This window comes from Haliaeetus albicilla, chromosome 5, assembly GCF_947461875.1.
Source record: "Haliaeetus albicilla chromosome 5, bHalAlb1.1, whole genome shotgun sequence".
NCBI classification, from domain to species: domain Eukaryota; kingdom Metazoa; phylum Chordata; class Aves; order Accipitriformes; family Accipitridae; genus Haliaeetus; species Haliaeetus albicilla.
Window position 1 is genome coordinate 26,065,608 of NC_091487.1, and position 18,792 is coordinate 26,084,399.

At 52.9% G+C, this 18,792-nt stretch overlaps 1 protein-coding gene across 2 annotated transcripts; it reads left to right on the forward strand.

The window, feature by feature from the left end:
• The first annotated feature begins 1,121 nt into the window (after positions 1–1,121).
• TGFB3 (transforming growth factor beta 3) lies at positions 1,122–16,728 on the forward strand. 2 transcript variants are annotated; one of them, XM_069783832.1, is made up of 7 exons: positions 1,122–2,279; positions 7,937–8,100; positions 9,489–9,618; positions 11,173–11,280; positions 12,086–12,257; positions 12,836–12,989; positions 15,388–16,728. In XM_069783832.1, the coding sequence occupies exons 1-7, from the start codon at positions 1,565–1,567 to the stop codon at positions 15,544–15,546; spliced, it is 1,602 nt and encodes a 533-aa protein (XP_069639933.1). In that variant the 5' UTR covers positions 1,122–1,564; the 3' UTR covers positions 15,547–16,728. The 2 variants fall into 2 exon arrangements, with proteins under 2 accessions (XP_069639933.1, XP_069639934.1); XM_069783833.1 differs by having other exon boundaries at positions 1,141–2,279; positions 9,489–9,597.
• Positions 16,729–18,792: the final 2,064 nt, after the last annotated feature.

Below are 18,792 nucleotides of genomic sequence, written 5' to 3' on the forward strand. Positions count from 1 at the left end.
ATCAGCTGCACTGCTGCCGGACACCACCCCCTCCAGGCGCCGGGGCCACGTGCCCCTGAGGCCCACCTCTCCCGGAGCACGAAGCCCCGGGGAACTTGCTTCCGCCAAGGGCTCTGCCCAGCTCCCGCCCTTGCCGCATCTTCCCAACGGCACAGCCAGCCCGCTGGCTTCTTCTTCGGCAGAGCTGCCAGTGCTGTGAGCGGCCGCGCCGGGTCAGGCGGGCACGAAGCCGCCGTCCCGCCCCGCACCTCCAGGCGCCTCGCCAGCCCAGGGGTATTCGGCTCCCGCTCTGTGGGCCGCCGGGAGAAGGGCTGGGTGGTGGGGTGGGGGGTCCCTGTGTCCCTGGGGTGGGGTCCAGGTGAGGGCGAGAGAAGGGTGCCCGCTCCAGGGGCTGGGAGCCCCTGGGCTTCAGGGCAGCAGGCACAGGCCCAGCCCGGGGCAGGGTGGAGGGACGCTGTTGTGGCAGGTGGCCACGGTCAGGGCCTGCCCCAGGAGAGGAGCCCTCACAGGCCCAGGTCACGGAGCCGAACCTCCCGTGGGGATGGTGTTTCCTCTCCCGCGTGTGGCCCTGGCCCCCCTCGAGGGCAGCGGGTGCCCGAAGCAGCCCCTTCGCTCAGCGAGGGCTGCCGTGGCGGGGGACTCCTCAGCGCTCCAATGGCCACCTGCCCTCGCCCTGCCTGCCCGCTACCTTCCTCGGCCCCCGGGGCCTCGCAGGGCCCGCCAGCCCCGCCGCCAGCCCGGGCCCTGCCGCCAGCCCGGGCCGCCGCAGCCCCTCGCCCGCAGCGCGGCGCCCGGCCCCCGCCGGCCGCCCGGCCCCTCCCTCCCTCGGAAAGAAACCACATCAGGAAAGTATTCGGGGTATTTTTAGCCGCTTTTAATGCGATTTCGCAGCTGGAAACGGGAGGGGCCTCCCCGCGCCGCCCGCCAGCGCGCGGCGGACCACCGCGAAGGGCCCGGCTGCTGCCGCCGCCGCCGCCGCCGCCCCGCGCCCGCCGCTGCCCGGGCGGCGCCAGCAGGGGGCGGCCGCGCGCCGCCGCCGCGGCGGTGCGGCGGCCACGTCGGAGGGCGCGCGGGGCCGCCCCGCCGCGGAGGGGCCCGGCCCCAGGGCGCGAGGGGCCCGGCGCCGCCGGCCGCGCGGGGGGCGGCGGCGGGGCCCGGCGGGGGGGGCGGCGGCGGCGGAGGGCGGGCGGGCGGGCGGCTGTGGCTGCGCGGCTGCTGAAGCCATTAGCGCGGTGCTGCGGGCGAAGGCCGGGCTTGGAGCTCCCTCCCCCGCCCGAGCCCCGTCCCGGGGACGTCATGGGAGGGAGGTATAAAATTTCAGCGGCGAGGCCGAGGGAGAGGCAGTGTGCGCGGGAGGGGCGGCGCGGCGCGGCTCGGCGCCGGGCGGGCCGGCCGGGCGGTGCGGTGCGGTGCGCGGCCGGGGCACGGCGGCCAGCGGAGCCCGCGGGGGACAGCGGGTGGCCCGGCGGCGCTGCTCCCGGCGGGGCGGGGAGCGCCGCGGTGCCGCGCTCCCGGCCGCCGGGGGGTCGGGCGATGTAGGGCGCGGGGCCCGGCGGGGGCATGAATGGTGCAGCGAGAGGGGCGGGCGCCGCGCTCCCCCCGCGGCGGCGGGGCGGCGCGGGCCGCTGACACGTGCGGCGGCGCGGCGCGGCGGGGCGCCCCCGGCTCCGCGGGACGCGGGGCGGCGCATGGGGAAGGAGCCCGGCGCGGCGAGGCACGGCGCCCGCAGCTTCTCCTTGCGGAGCGCTGCCAGCTCTTCCTGGAAGTCCTGAGTCGCGCACGGCGCAGTGAGTTCATGCACCTCCTCGCCAAGCCTCAGCCTGCGGGATCTGGGGAGGCTGCCGCCAGCACACCGCCCGGTCCCCCGCGCCCGCTCGCCGCCGCCCGGGGGTCTCTCCCGGGGGCCCCCGCCGCCGCCCCCTCGCACATGAAGATGTACGTGCAAAGGGCTCTGGTGCTGCTCTCCCTGCTGAGCTTCGCCACCGTGAGCCTCTCGCTGTCCTCCTGCACCACCTTGGACCTGGACCACATCAAGAAGAAGAGGGTGGAAGCCATCCGGGGGCAGATCCTGAGCAAGCTGCGGCTCACCAGCCCCCCCGAGACCGTGGGGCCGGCCCATGTGCCCTACCAGATCCTGGCCCTCTATAACAGCACCCGGGAGCTGCTGGAGGAGATGGAGGAGGAGAAGGAGGAGAGCTGCTCTCAGGACAACACCGAGTCCGAATACTATGCCAAAGAGATCCATAAATTTGACATGATCCAGGGCCTCCCCGAGCACAGTAAGTGCTGGGCTCGCCCCGTGCCGGCCGGGGTGCCGCGCCCGCGGGACAGGCTGCCCGGGACCCCGGGCGCGGAGGAGGGGCGGCCGGCCGGGGCCGAGGGGCGCCGGGCCCCCGCGGGAGGGGCCGCTTTCCCGGCGGGGCGGGAGCGCGGAGGCGGGAGGGGGCCGCGGCGGCGGGGGGGGGGGGAGCGCGTCTCCGCCTGCCGGCGCGTTCGGGTGCGGAGGCGAGCGGGGCGGGGGGCGCGCGCCGCTGTCCCGGGGCCGTGCCGGGGAGGGGGGAGCCACGGGGCGGGGGGCGCTCGGAGCACCGACAGGACGGCGCGGGGCTTGGCGGCGAGCGGCCGCGCCGCAGGTGGAGGAGGTGGGCGCTGGTAGCGGCGGCGGGTTGCGGGGCCCGGGAGCAGCATCGGCCCAGGCCCCAGCCGGGAGCGGCGAGCCAAGCCCGCGTCTAGAGCCCTGGCATCTGGGGGAAGGCGGGCAGGGGAGGCGAGGCGGGAAGACGTGAGGGTGGGAAGGCAGCAGGGCAGGAGGCAGCTTGGGTCTTGGGGTGAATGCGGCGCAGTGGGCTAGGAGAAGGCGCGGGTCTCGTGTTCGGGTGACGAGCGGGTTGACGGGCTCGTCTCTGCTGAAGCTCCGGCGCCTGCCGCAGAGATACGGGCAACCTGTTAGGGCTGTGCAGCACCCGCGCTGGCTGTCGAGAAGGTGGAGAGGCACGCGCCGACGAGACTGCTGCCTGAGGACACTGTCGAGGGTGTTACTCCGGCAGCGTGAGGGTTCGGAGAGCGAGTAGAAGATAACGGGGACGCTGAGCAGGTGCAAAGCAGACAGGGATGCGAAGGGGACCCCCAAGGGAACATAGGCATCGAGGAAACGTGACAGATGTTGAGCAGGTGCGGAGCAGATGATGAGCAGGCCCAGATGCGGACACTAAACAGATTCAGGTGCAGAAGCTGAGCAGATGCAGATGCAAAGACAGAGACTGAGCAGACATGACAGATTGCAGATGCTGAGCACATGTAGGCACAAGCGGTCATTTCGGTCTGTGCTTAGGATTCCAAGATGTTGGTGGGCATGCAGTCATACCGTCATCCAGGGTGTCCTCCTGTGATGTAGTGCAGTCTTGGGGACACGATTTGAATGCCAGCAGTTCTGGGGAGGAGCTGTGACTTGGTGCAGGCAGCCTCAGAATGCAGTTACTCTGCCAGGTTTATGTTAATCTTGACATATGATGAGCTGGAATAAGAGCTACAGTGTGGTAATGCAACAAATTTCACTTAATCTCTAGCAGACTGCACTCCATATGGTTATATGATTAGCTCTTAGCTGAGGAGACACCAAGACTCAAGAAACAGAAAGTGCACAGGGTATATAGTAGCTTATCCGTATTTCACCATTTTTGACCTACTGAAGTGCTGTTTGTGAAATTCTAAAAATATATGGGGAAACCAAGTGTCTGGGCAAAATAGTACAGCCACATGATGAACTAGGGTGTTTTGGGGAAGGAAACTGGGAAAGCACAACAGGGGGAAATGAAGTCAGAGGAGTGGATTTGGATAAAGTAGAGGGGAAAGAGGAATGAAGACATGTGGTGCACGAGAAGGAGCAGTGAGGAGGGACTGTGGGTTGGGGAAAATTCCTATGGAAATGAATGAACCCATCTCATGTCCCTGCTGTAGGACACTGGGGCAACGTGCTGAGCAGCAGGTTCAAAAGACCAAGTAGTGCTGAGATTGAATTCCTGGGGGTGGGCAGCGTAGATGCCACCACCCAGAGAAAGAGAGAACTTTGGAATTGGGTCACACTGGGAGAGACTAGCTCCAGGCAGGCTGTGGTGTTAAGAGACGTACTCCTTTTGAAACCTGGGGGAGTTTCATCGCTTACACCATGGCTGAATTTGGCCCCATGTCTTCAGAAGTGGCTGATGTTCAACTTTCCCATGACTCTGTCACTGTGCCAGGTGGTGATCTCAGAGCATGCTCTGAGCCAAAGCCAGTCTCCTCTGGGGGAGGAAGGGGAGAACCGCTCCATTGAGGGAACTGCGAGGATGATAGAAGTCTAAAATGTGTGCACACACACACTCACATGCACACAAACTGTTCTAGCTCCAAACTATTAGTCAGGCGGCTCAGTTGGCTCAGAGAACTCATCCTTCTCAAAGACTTAAGGCCCAAAAGTGAGGAGAGCCGAGGAGCAAAAATAGCAGTGGAGAGAGCCCCATCTGTCTAGGAAGGAAGGATATTCAGGACCAGGTTCCCCATCCCTACTCTGAGCTGTTTGGTGACTCAGGGAATGGTCTTTCTGTTGTGCCTCTCAGGCACATTGCCTAAATTATAAGGGACTTTCGTTCAGACAACAACTTGCTTTTGACCAGCCATTCACTTCAGGGATCTCTTAAAACTCACAGGGGTTCAGACCCCCTTAAGCACGGACTGGGTTAGATTCAAGCTCAGAGAGCATCTGCAAGGGTCCTGCAAATGGTTTTGCTTACCTTCCTGAGGAAAAACAGATGCTGTTTTCCAAGCCAGCTTGAGAGACAAGACAATTAAAGCTGTGAGTCGTTGGGGCCAAGCATCTCTTCTCTCCAAACCTGCTGCCTGCAGAGTTCCAGAAGGATCAGTTTTTTCTCCAAAGTTATGCAGCTTTGGCATGAAACACGTTGAAGTACCAGTGGTATAATATGGAGTGAGGCAATACCTGCTCACAGACAGCCTGCCCTTCCTTGACATCAAACTCTAACCGCAAAGCCATCAGCCTTCTTGGGGCTTGCCAGAAACAGCAGCTGTGTAGTATCAGCAGCACGTGGAGAACCTGCATCTTGCTGAAAGCAGTGGTAGGAAGAGGGAAGCTCCCAGAAGAACCTGCTCCCTGTATGACATTGTCCATGCTAAGAGGCTAGTGGTCTCATTGTGCAGTCAACAGCTGAGGGCTCCACAGTAATAGCAGGGTCCAATCGTGCGGATACATCCTGTCGTGTCAGACTTAGCCTGGCATGGGTGCACAGGGTGTCATAGATTCCCTGTCTCCAGGTTTGTACAGCCACTGAGTGTTGTGGACTGGAAGAGCTTGCATGAATATTGCCTCCAGACTTTGTTCTGTGCTGGTAGGTAGACACGTCTGGATTCCAGTGTGATTAACACGCCTGAGCTGGGCCTGGACCAAGTTACCTGAAAAATCACCTTGCCTCCTTTGCCTGTGACCTCTTGCGAAAAGTACTTTGCCCCAAAGCATTCAGCTCTCTGGGAGTGAGACCTGTATCCTGGACACCCTGCTATGAGAAGCAGACTCCAACCTCACAGCATTGAGAGTGAAACAGAACGCAGCTCCATCTCCCCATCACAGAGGGCTTGTTCCCAGGCTACGAAGGGAACATGAAACTTCTTCTTAGGGAAGGGAAGATAGCTGTTACTATTTCCACTAGGAAGGTCTCCCAAGGCACCAGCACCTTGCTGGTGAAGTAAGTAGGTAGAAAGCGATGTGGGGACAGCAGGCGAAATACAGTAGATACAGTAATCTCTTACCAGCATGGCTGCCTAACTTAGCCAAAAATCTTAAGGAGATGATAAACAATAAATTTTGTCTATCATCATCTGCACTGTGCTGTGGGACCAGATCTGCAGTCTCTAAATAGAGCGTCAGATAAAGCAGTACTGTTTGAAACAGATACTGGGCTAGACTGACCACTGGTCTGATCTAGAAAGGCATTTCCAATGATTACTGGGACACCCCTCATGGACAGGCAGTCAGGTCTGAAATGGAAGGGCAGGCTGTTAACAGCACTATTAATAGGGCTAGGAGTGCAAAACAGCTTAAGGGGGTTATAAAACACAGTATCTGCCTAGGTCTAGGACACAGAACAGTTATCAGTGTTCGACTTCAGCTAGGAAGATGCCTTTGGGCATTCAATGTGATCAGAGCTTAGGTTTTCTGCTGTGCTTTTCTGTGGCATAAAACCTGGAACTGGTCACAGTGGTGGAGTCCCCATAGTGGGTGTCCTGATGTGGCCTGGTGTACTCTTTGCACTGCAGGGTTGTTGGGCTGAGCATACCAGCTCAAGGCTGCAATGGGGTCTGGTCTCCTGGGATTACCAAACATCCATCTCTTCAATAGCAGCCAGAGATTTTCCTGTATGGGAAAGCTGTTCCATCCAGTAGTACAAATGACAAAAACCCCTCCAATTAAAGCCCAATGTGAGCATTTGGTCATCAGCTTATTGCGTAAAACTTCAGCACCCTAAGAACACATCCTTGTAAACTGGCAGGCTCCTGCTTGCTGAATCTGAGTGTAGCACATCTTCATGGAGATGACTCTGGACATCCATCAGTGTTGCTCAAAGCAGAATTTGGCATGGGAGGTGAACCTCTGCACTCAGGTGCTGTTTCACACTAGCCCGTCTTCAGAAGCTGTTTCCCTGGGGAGATGGTGGTGGTGTGAAGAGAAGGGCCGACTCCAGGAATCTAGCTTGAAGGTTGCTTCAGCTAGGGCTTCTACCCTATTTGTCACAGGCTGAAACTGTGGCTGGGAACAGGGGACAGTTTTTTCTTTCTGTTTCTTTTCTTTGTTTAAAAACAACTTAAATATCAGCTGACATGAGCCCCGTGTTGCATTGAACAACAGTCAGAGATCATATGAGAGGCTCTGTAGGGCTGCAGACAAACCTGCATGCAGGCATAGAGCAGGAGCTGCTGTGTCTTGTCTGCAGCAAGCCCTAATGATGCTAGAGTTTTGAAAGCTAACAAAGGTCAATAAGAGAGGAACAACAGCAATGACAGACTTTTCCATGGGACCAAAATGGTCCCAATGAAGAGAGGCTTGTTTTCTCTTGAAGATGTTTGTTTTGGACCTCATAGCTTTTACCTGTTCTCTTTTGGGGCATCTGTGAAATGGATTTTTCTGTTCAGTAGGCACACAACGAGGCAGAGAATTGCTGTGTTATTTCCTGCCCATGTGTCTGATCTCTGCAGGCCTCTCGGCACTATTACTCTGTCCTTGAGGAACTGTGTATCTAGTTACTATTCATGAATTCCTTCTCCAGGTCATGAGTGAGAACTGATCTTAAAACCCAGTTCTTTCAGTACACACTGAATAGTCACTGCCCAAAAAAAGTCTTCCACACCTCGTGCTTGGTGGACACTTGGCTGGATTTCATTCTAGGATACAATGTCAAGGTTGGTAAAACTAAGATTCAGCGGCAATGGGATCACCTCCTATGTAGCTTCATGTCTCCAGCATGAGCAGAGTCACGCTATCATCATTCTTGGGAATGGGGCCCACTAGCTGCAAATGAGGTTGCCCCATTGCCTTGGCTGGGATTGTCACTTTGGATGTAGCAGACTCATGAGCATTAGCAACATACTTGATGAGCAGGGTTAGAAGAGATAATATTAAAAATATTGTGTTTGATCTCTGCTGATTCTCTGGCTTGTAGCACTGAAACAATGGTGGCAGTAGTGGGAAGATTTTGCAAAATCTTGCAATGTAGACCAAATTTGAATGAATTCATCCTGTGTTATCTTTAGCTAGATAGCCGTGCTTCACAGGTGGCAAGATGTTTGAATGACAGGCTTCTGTTGGAAAGCTCTTTCTCAAACAATATTTATTTGAGATCCCACCCCTCTGACCTGTGGTTCTTATTCTTTCCATCTTTCTTTCTCCTAGATGAGTTGGGCATTTGTCCAAAAGGCGTCACCTCCAACGTGTTCCGCTTTAATGTGTCCTCAGCAGAGAAGAACAGCACCAACTTGTTCCGAGCCGAGTTTCGGGTGCTGCGCGTGCCCAACCCGAGCTCCAAACGCAGCGAGCAGCGCATTGAGCTCTTCCAGGTGAGTATTCTTCTCACCTTCCCCTGTGCCTGAGCCCAGAATAGTTTGGCTCCTTAATGGTTGCCTCAATTGATATACGCATGGCCACCGAAGAGAGAGAGAAGAAATCCCATGCTGTACACCAGGCTTCTTCCAGCATATGCAGTGATACCATCACCTTTCTTTCCTTTTACAGTGTGGTGCTGTCCTTTCCCCACTCACATTGCCTGGCTGCTCTGGGCACCCTGGCACAGTGCCCACTGCAGCTCTTTGCTGCACTGAGAAGGGGGTTGGAAGGGGAGCCCCTCACCAGTGGAGCAGCCCTGATCCTTCTGTCACATCTGCATGCCTAGGTCCCTTGGCAGTTTTGTTGCTTTGACGGTTGCAGTACAGTTGGTGCTAATCCAACGGGTGGAGCTCTCTGTCTTGTCACTGATTTACTGGAAAAATCATGCTTGCTTTCAATGTTCCCTTCAGCAGCAGCTCCTCAGGGGCACAATTCATGGCACCGTTAATTCAGGTACTTACCTGGAGTTTGGTTTGAACCCCTGGACTCACCTGGCAGAATAAGGTCTGGTTGAGGTTTGGAAGTGGTCTCAGGCTGGGCTGGACTACCCAGCTAAGGGTAAAGTTTGGCAGCCAGGCGGGACATTATTACAGGCTGGTGTCTGTCCACTGTGCAGTAAGAGTGCAGCTAAAATTGCCCTGTGGCTGGTAGCTCTTGAGAACTTCCTGGAATTCAGCTTCAAAGGTCAGAGCACCTCTCCACCAGGTGACACAACTGACAAGGAGGCAATCCCAGAGCTTCTCCATAGGTTCAGTGCTCTGTGGAGTGAACCTGGGGTCCTGCAGGAAGGAACACCTTGCACAGCCTGTGGCTGTTTGTCTGGAAGCGGGAAGAGATGTCAGAGCAGGGGGAGAGGTCTCCAAACCTGATGAGCCCTGGTGTGTTTTGATAGAAGTTGAAGAGTGTAGGACACATGAAAATGCCACAGTGTAGGACTCAATAGGCTTGCTCAGCAAGGGACCTGTGGCAAGATGCTCTATTGCCCACTGCTGGTTCTACTCTGAAATCCAGACCCACATCCCACAGGTGTATACAGAAATAAAACCACCCATTAGATCAATTGCTGTGTGCCTCTGCCTCTGGATATGTGCCCCAAAACAAGGATGAATTGAGAGAGCTGGGCTGCTTAGGACACAGAAATAAGCATTGTGTGTATCTCTGGAGTTCAGGTTGGTTGTGAAGCATGTCTTTCTCACCTATGCTAGTGTATTTCTGATGTCTCACTTGCCAGGACCAACCTTCTGAATTAGTTTTAGCCAGCTGTGGAAGAAGAAAGACCCAAGGCTATCCCTTTCTTATGCGTGGCACTGGCTGATTCTCTCTACCACTCCTTCTGACGCAGATCCTTCGGCCGGATGAGCACATAGCAAAGCAGCGCTACCTCAGTGGCAGGAATGTGCAGACACGGGGCTCCCCTGAGTGGCTGTCCTTCGATGTCACCGAGACTGTGCGTGAGTGGCTTCTGCACAGAGGTAGGGTCTTAGCTGGACTGGGTGTCAAGGCATCCCCATAGAAATGTGGAACAATGTTGACAGGAGTATCTCTCTGCTCCCCTTTTTTCCAGGAGCTTAGCTTACATAGAGGACAGCTTCTTTCAGTCTGACAACAAGCCTTACCCCAGAGAGCTACCTCAGTGCATGATGTTTGCTAGATTCTTAGCTCTGTCCTGGAGTCCCCGCTGTGTAGCTCTGTGGGCTGAGTCAGAATGAGGATTTGTCCTCTGGAGGAGGAAATTGTTTTCACTGAGAGATGCTGGAACTTCTTTAGGTTCTTCGATTCTAAGCCCAGAGGGGACTCCTCTGCTTGTTTAAACTATAATCGCTAATACATAGAGAATTAGGATTGCTCTGGTTTAATTTTCCTGGGGACTAGACCAAATCTAGTAGGGAAAAAAAAACCAGCAAGGATCCTGGTTTCTTTAGCTGTTTACAGCTTGGCAGGTATAAAGGTGAGGAAATACCAGAGGCTGACACACCTAGACAGATGGAGTCTTTAGCACTGCAGAGAACATACCTCTGCTGCCACTGGGCAGCCCAACAGATAGTTATGGGGCAGCTCCCAGCAAGAACACTGACCCCATTCACAGCTGGAGCATAGGCACTGTGACTCACAGCTGGATTGGCCTCACAGATAGAAGCTAGGTGCCACTGAAAACTGGAATGCAGGTATTGGCAAGCAGCCACTCCCTGGAAGGGTAAGCTGTGAGCTTGTAGGCTCCTCCTTTTTCAAGCAATTTAAGTTGTGTCCTGATGGCTGGAGTTCAGGACTGGAACTGAAGTGAGCTCTGGGCAGGCACACTAGCTGACAAGACATCGCAGAGTATACAGTGCTTAGGAAAAAAGGTGCTAGGCACCTTGTCAATGCCCCAGGGAGCCAGATGTTTTAATTCATCACACAACATTAAAAAGGAGCTTTCATAAGAGTCTTAGTTCCCTCAGTCAGGCCCACACAGCATGACTGGTCCAGGAGGTTATTATGAAAATAGACTTGCCTCTGGAAAGTCTGTGTGACTTAGACCGCTAGCAGTTCAACAAAACAGGTTGCAGCTGCTGAGAAAAATGCTTCCAGTGAAATTACTTGTCCTTATCCAATTCACTCATTTTCAGATCTGTCCTTCAGACACTAACCAGAAGCCAGACAGTAGATAGGTACTGAGGATGGCAAAACTGATTTAACACAGACACCCGGAAGCCAGCTCTTCAAAATACTTGTTTTCCAGTGGAGCTCCTTAAAGCTCACAAATGCTTTTGGATGCTGAATAGCCTAAAAAAATGTAATCAGGAACACCCTTCTCATCTGACCAGGAAGCTCCCCTTAGCAAGAACAAGGCTTTTGGCACAGGTGAAGCCACGTTCTCCTTTCCAAGGCAGCTTCTGTTCCCCAACTCTGATTGATAGCATCCCTGACGTTGAGACTGACCCACAGTCTAGGAGTTACCACAGTACCTGTCCTCAGTGAAACTTCCCTGCGCCAAGAGCTGTTCCAGCTGAGGAAGACTGTTTCTCACAGAGTCATCTTCTTTGCAGAGTCCAACCTTGGCCTGGAAATTAGCATACACTGTCCTTGCCATACTTTTCAGCCCAACGGGGACATCTTGGAGAATTTGCACGAGGTCTTGGAGATCAAGTTCAAAGGTGATAAAGAGCTGGGTTAGGGGAGGCTGTTGGGGAAGGGAAAGCCTGGAGTATCCAAAGAAAAAATGAGGTCTTGCTTTGCATATTTGAGCATTTTACATTGCGTAACATTTGTCTTAAAGCATACACATCTGGGTTTGCATGTTGATTATATGGGTATATCTGCTTTGTACATAGGTTAGAAATGGAAGGAAGTAAGTGCAGGCTGGGTGGGTTTGCACGAGTGTCTGCAGAAAGGAATAATTTTGTATTTCAGTGTGTCTCTCAAGTTCAACTTGATGCCTTCTAAGATTTCCAAGAGGCTCTGCTTTCCAGTTAGGGTGACTGAAACACAAGGAAGTCAGGCATCCTGTGTGAGGTGGCCCAGAGAGTCAGTGGCTTGGCTGGCCTAAGAACTAGGAACCTCCTGGCTTGCAGCCCTGGGCTGCAGCCACTGGCCCCCACAGGCTCCATTTCTGAGGCTGTTCTGCAGAGTGCCAATGATCTGACATCTTCTTTAAACCATTCATCTTCCTGCCTGTCCTGGGACTGAAGCCAGGATTGAGTGGGATGGATTAATGGCCCCACCAGCAGTTTGCAAATGGTAAAACAGGTGGCCCGTAAGCCTCTATTTCAGGCCTGCAGCAGTCAGATTCACCAGCAGTAAAGGGAGGGAAGAAGTCCCAGAGTAAGTGGATGTGGTGCCTGAATCCCTTTCACCCTGGTTCAAGGGCAGGCGTGAGGGTGTTAAATGTGCTGAAAAGTCTTGTTGCATCCTCCGTTTCCGCACTGATTTCTTCTTTGTGGATCCTGTTTTTCTCTGAAGGCATCGACAGTGAGGATGACTATGGCCGTGGGGACTTGGGGCGCCTGAAGAAGCAGAAAGACTTGCATAATCCCCACCTCATCTTGATGATGTTACCCCCACATCGGCTGGAGAGTCCAGCGTTGGGAAGCCAGAGAAAGAAGCGGGCCCTGGATACCAACTACTGTTTCCGGTAAGTGAGAATCCTGCCTGGAATGACCGGGTCCATGCCCAAGGTGGGCAAGCCTGGCGAGACTCCATGCCACCAGGAAAGGCAGAGCCCTCCAAGGGGCTTGTGGGTCACCATGGTGCCACAGGGGGCCACATGAGGAGCACAGCTCAGCCAGCTGCTCCTTGTGGTGTCCAAGAAGGGGATGCCAGCCAGCTCGGCAGAGTCACTGTGTGCTTCTGGCTGAGCTGCTGGCTAGAGGGAGACTTGCAAGTGGCTTCCTGGAGCATAGCCTGGGCAGGGACCTGCGGCAGCCCCCTGCTAGCTCCAGGTGCCGGAGAGCAGCTGGGTGCTGCTGTGGGCAAGCAGGGTGCTGCCTCCCTGGGCCAGTGGGTAAGCCGCCTGCCGGCAGGCACAAGCAGTGCCAGGCTGCTGAGCTGCCAGCCACTGCTCGCCTGTGTTGCTCCTCTGCACTTGGCGCAAGCAAACACCACATCCCACTGGGCACTGCTGGAACTAGTCCTTCTGCTCAGGAAGCTGCGTCATGCAATCGCATATAAGGCCCCTCTTTAGATTCACTGTGGCTTGATACTGTGTTTCAGGAACCTGGAGGAGAACTGCTGCGTGCGTCCTCTGTACATCGACTTCCGACAGGACCTTGGCTGGAAATGGGTCCACGAACCTAAAGGCTACTTTGCTAACTTTTGTTCAGGCCCCTGTCCGTACCTCCGCAGTGCAGACACCACTCACAGCACGGTATATCCAGTATATTATCCTGTCAGGGCTTGTGGCTCTGACTCCCCCTTCCTCCCTAAGGCTGATCATATCTGGTCTCGTCAAAGCAGCAAAAGCAGTTCAGATTAATACTTGTAAAAAAACGTCCAAGGAAACTGCAGAAAAGAGTCTAGGTGATTCAGTAGGGAAAATGTGCTTCCTTTGGAGTCAATACTGCTTCCAGCCAAACGTTGAGAAGGATGCTGCTGTCTCTTGGATAAGATGTGAAACAGCAGGACTGATGGTTTTAGGGTACTTACTTGGTAACGGCCAGAGTATTAACCGAATTGTTCACATCAAACATCAACTCTGGTAATTATCTTCTGCCTAAATTTCTCCTGCAGTTTGTACTGGACAGAGGATTTTTCTACGTTCTGTGCCAGGTTGTCATGCAAAACTGTTGTGCCATGGCACGCAGCTGCCATCTGCTACCACAGGGGCAGCTGTAGGCCAAAAGTGAAGGGAAATCTGTGTCCATGTCCAGAAGTGAACACAGCCATACAGTAAGCACTCCTTTCTGCACAGGCATCCTTCTCAGCTGTATAAGTCCCACCTGACCTGTGGCAGGGAGGAACCTACTAGGCCGTGAGATTCATGAGTAAAAACTGGCAGAAAGCAAATGTTTTTAGGTAACTTATGCATAACCTCTGTTTAACAAGTACACTAGGCAGTCTTTGGGAAGAGTACCACCTGAGCCTGGCTACTCTCTAGAGTGGAAGAAAATAAAAGCAATAGAAAAGCACAGGTACAGGAGAAGTACCAAGGGGAGAAGACAGCCTAAGAAGCAGGCAGTCCATTGCTGAAGCAAGAAAAGCCAGAGGAAAATCCTGTGCTTCTGTCCACAGAAGAGAAAAGGCAGCAATTCAGACAATGCAACAGCTCACTAGCAACTTAGCTTCAGGTTTCACTAAAAAAGTTACTGGAAAAAGCAGATTCGGCTGAAGAATAGATAACTAGGTAAGGATGATACTGCAGAAAAGATGCTAACATTTTCTTGATGGCTTGAGAGTCTGCACAGCAGCAAGGCTTGCTGAAGCTCAAGGGCTAATATCAGTGGGAACAGTAGGTCTATGGGAATGAAGGAGTGAACAGATGCTGGGCATTAAGCACGAGACAAAGCAAGGGAATGAACAGCTTTGAAAGGGTAATGGGCATGTAGCTTTACCATCTGGTTGTCCTGAGAAGCTCTCTAGTAGATAACTGAACTGAACCAGTGTGAGAGAGAGGAGATTTTAGAATGGTTCCTAATGTTCCTTTCTTGAGCAAGAAAGGAAACGGTCAGCTGAGTGATCCAGGAGGCCTTTAGAACAATATAGCTGCTGACAGCTTGCCAGCACCACCTAGGAAAAACATGGTGAAAAGATTTCTTACCAGTCTGTTTAACCTACTGTCTCTGAGTAGAGCAGCCCCAGAGCATGTGGTACCCCTGTGGTACAGCCAGGGGTGCTTTGCCAGTATCCCAGAGAGCTTCTACCAGAACGACTGTGATTACATGGATCCAGATGATAGATCAGGGTGTTTCCTTAGCACCTCTCATCCCCAAAGACTGTAAAGTAGTTAAAAGACAATGTGCCAGACCCTGTTATTTATACCAGATAAGCACTAATGAGACCACAGTAGTACAGGTGAGATCATGTTTTGGCCCCACAACTCAAGAAGTTGCTTACTGCTGAGAAGCGGCCACCTCTGGCAAGAAACATGGCAACTGTTCTGTAGCGGTTACATGGCTAAGCGTACAGTCATCTGTGGGCTGGGGCCAGCTGGGAGGAGGAATCCAGTGGGGTCCCACAGGACACTCTCCTGGCTCCAGCATTATAGTGTAATGACTTGGAGGATGGAGTAGAGGGAGAAAGCATCAGACAGTTCAAAGCTGGGAGGGAATTGTGGATACTCGAGAGGATTGGCGTCCATCCAGTGCTATCTAGAGATGTTGGTTGAAATAAGCAGCACTGATGTTCTGTCTTCTGGTTTCTTTAATGGAACTCAAGACACCATGGCCCCAGGCTGGTTACACCCAGCCTTGTTAAAAGCAAAAATTGTGACACTATCCACCACCATACTAAATTAGAGATGAAAGGAGAGAACTACTTGCACCCCTTCAACCCTTAGGCATCAGCCACAGAGCAAGGCTACTAAAATTAAAAAAAAAAAAAAAAAAAAAGCCTTAAGAGTCAGGCAAGGGCAGGTGAGACCCTTTACAAGCAGGCCATCATCAGGAAGTGACAGGGAGGTATTACTCACCTCAGGGAAATACTCTCTGATGAGCATAGTCCAAACACCTAGAGACCTGTTGGCTTTGCAGTCCCTTCCTGTCCTCAACCAACTTAAACGTATTCAATGTATTCCTGACTTTGTCACCACATTTAATTTGTTTCTGCAGGTGCTGGGCTTATACAACACGCTGAATCCTGAGGCATCCGCTTCGCCCTGCTGTGTCCCCCAGGACCTGGAGCCGCTCACTATCTTGTACTATGTTGGGAGGACCCCCAAAGTGGAGCAGCTCTCCAACATGGTGGTGAAATCCTGCAAGTGCAGCTGAAAGGCACCCTGGCCCACCCAAAGCCAAGAGAGAAACTGTCAGCACCCACTCTCCTGCTCCCAGGCTAACACAAAAGGAACTGGGGGTCAGAGACTATGCATGCAGAGGGCTGAGTGCCAAAGCCTGTGGCTTCGGGTCTGGCAGCCCTTGGGGATCTCTTCTGGAACATTTCTTGGTCTTGTTGGCAGTGTCATGTTCCTTCTGGGAGTTACTTTAGTGACACGAAGGCCACACTCTCCAAAATGGCTGGACAGTTGGTGCAGAAGAAGAGAGGGTGGAGGAACTGCTGTGTATTTGAATGCTGGGTGGTTAGGCTGGGAAAGCAAGGGAATGAGAAAGAGCAGGTGAAAGGGGGAATGCAAATGGGGAGATGTTTTCTATTCTAGCTTTAGCTATCTTAGGACCTCAGCCCTCCCCACTGCCCTGAAGAACTAAAGGTTTCCCCTGTAGGAGGAAACCCTGAAAGTTTCTTTAGAGAAAGAAAATGCACCAAGAAGGGAAGCTGCTGAGAGAAGAAATGCTCAGAGATACACTTAGACTTTTGTTCCTCAGACCTGTGATCCAGGAGTCCTGCAGCTGAAACTCTGTGTCTGCCAAACCTGTTAAGTTCAGTTGGCAGATCCTGGCTATTGGTTTCTAAATGCAAACTGCAAGGCTCCCAGCTGGCCTGCTGAGGGTGGGCAAATACACGAAAGAGGGTGCTGAGTCCATTTTTAGAGAGACTGATGTCTCCATTCAGCTCTTTTCCCTTCCTGGAGTTTCTGAGAGATGCTTTCTGGGTCAGGCCAGGAGCAATACCTGTGGGTACCTGAATATTGGGCCCATTCATTAATGAGCTGATACACTCCAAGGACCTCTCGTCTGTTGTGGTTTGTGAGGTGCTTTGGGGTGTTCTGCACCTGTTCTGCACGATGATCTGAATGTGGCCCAGGCCTCACCTGCCACAACTTAAAAAATAGTAATCTCAAAAACATTGTAAAAAATAAATATTTGGGGGGGGGAGATGCTCTTTTTTTTCACAAGCAAGTTGTTTGTTGAAGGGTGAGATGTTTGCTGTTTTTAAACTGCTGTGGCATACTCAGTCTAAAATCTTGCCCCTTTCCAAAATGTGTCTTCAGAAGAACAGACAGAATTTAGGTCAGCCAGAGAGCCCCAGAATAGAAATTCCTTGGTACCCACAAATTGTGCCTGGTGTATATGTGCCCTGTCCTGCCCTAGTCCTTCAGACATGTACATCACTTCCAGCATCTGCTTTTGATAGATTCATATAAAGCTCCCCTCAAATGTAAAACACTTCCAACAATGCTGTTTAAATAACTAGGGCAGTGCAGTTGCCACAGCTGACAAATGTCTTATGTCCATTTGAATATATATGGTCTGCCAGTACAGACTTGTACACACAGGTAACATACCCCTTCTCCCGATTTACCATGAACATTGCAGATGCTCATAAAAAGTTCACAGATGTTGCCCAGGCAAGAAATCAATGTACTCTTTTAAAAGTATGGGCTTTTTCAGCCATAAATACTCCAATGGTAAAAGTCTCCAGTGCTTGCCTGCCACAGGAGACTCAGAGGCTGCCCCTCTGACTCTCCAAACCACAACTACTTAAAGTCATGTTCTAGAGACCACAGAGGTTCCTCCCTGTCCCCTCCCAATTCCTGGACCCCAGCAACTGAGTGTAAGATGACACCTAGCTGGTTAATACCTTGTGGCCAGGGCTCATCATAATCAGCTCAGAATTCAGCTCTTCCATCAAGCCCTTCACAATAGTGGCTGCTTCTATATACCTCATGTGAGGCTGCCACAACATGTAATCAAACATCTTAATAAACTGTAAACAACCCTTCCTGCACCATCACCAGCTGGCTAGAGGTTAGCAAGGGTGGGTCAGTGGAGGAAGCCTGCCAACTTGTGTGACATCTTGGCTGGGGCACACGGTGCTCTGGTAGAGGCACTCCCCAAGGCTTAGCTTTACCACTTTAATCTCTCTGGGGCTCCTTGACCTGGCATCGGTGTGAGGATGAAAGGTGCAGCTTTGATCAGTCCTGCAGCACTACTGTATTACTGTGCCCTGTACAGCTCCCCATGCCCATGCTTCCCTCCCCAGCCTACCCAAGGAGGGAGCAAATAAATGCATTAGGACTACACTACCATGCTGATAGGCCAGAAATTTAGTGGCTGCAATGGGGGGGTGGGGGGAAATCCAGATGCCAATTGGCGTAGGAATTCTCTCTAATCTCCTTTTAGCAGCAGCCCCTGGGGAGGTTTTGGTTTACAAACTGCAATCTGTTCTTTGGTCATTGTTCCTCCTGAGCCCTGGGCTGGCTCTACTGCCCATCCAATTGAAGGGCTTCCTTGCTAGTAAAGGGGGGGGGGGGGGGGGGGGGAAGAAACCCCAAGGAGGGGGAGCTGCAAAGAGAGCTGGAACACTTGCACAGCTCACAGTCCTACGTGGCACTTGAAGCACATCAGAACCACCCACGGATTAACCCTGGCAAGCCCCTTGAGGTGGGTCTGTCTTACTAGCCCTTGTTCACTGCTGCTGCTCAGTGGCAGGGACGGCTGGCAGAAGGACCAAGCCACTTGCCTCCTTGGAAAGGAGGCAAAATGGCAATGGAAAATCAGGGAAGGAGAGTCTTGGGGTGTCCAACCAGTAAGGACACAGGTAATCTCATGAGTACGGTAATCCTTAAAGTCAAACAGACACATTACCGTTACTGCTTCTCTATCCAGCCTTCTGGTTTCCTAGCAACATTTGCAAATTAGATTTGTGAGACAGGATCTGAATTAATTTTCTTACAATTAAAATAGTTTTTCTAGGGGTGTTTTAGCTATAATTCAGCAACAAACTATACTGTCTGCATGGGGTTAATAACAGATTGAATACACTCCTGGGCACAGGCTTACTAAAATGTTTCAGGACACTTGTGTGAGAAGGCAGAGGGCAGTTCTCTATATGCTCTGTTACTAGCTGGCAAATTGAGGAAGACAATAGGAAAGAAAAAGTGGGAGCTTCACTGCCAACACTGAATACAGCTCCCAACAGTTCACTTTTGTTATTCGAAGGAACAAACAAAAGCTGATGAAAACAATCCCAGCACACTTTCTGTCTCTCTAACAAAGATCAATGGTTAGGAAGAGTGAAAAACGCTATTCTGCACTGCCATAAGGCAGATCCTACACAGATGATCAAATGACCATCTGTGTAGTCCCAGCTTCTCTGTGGCATACTCTATTATAGCA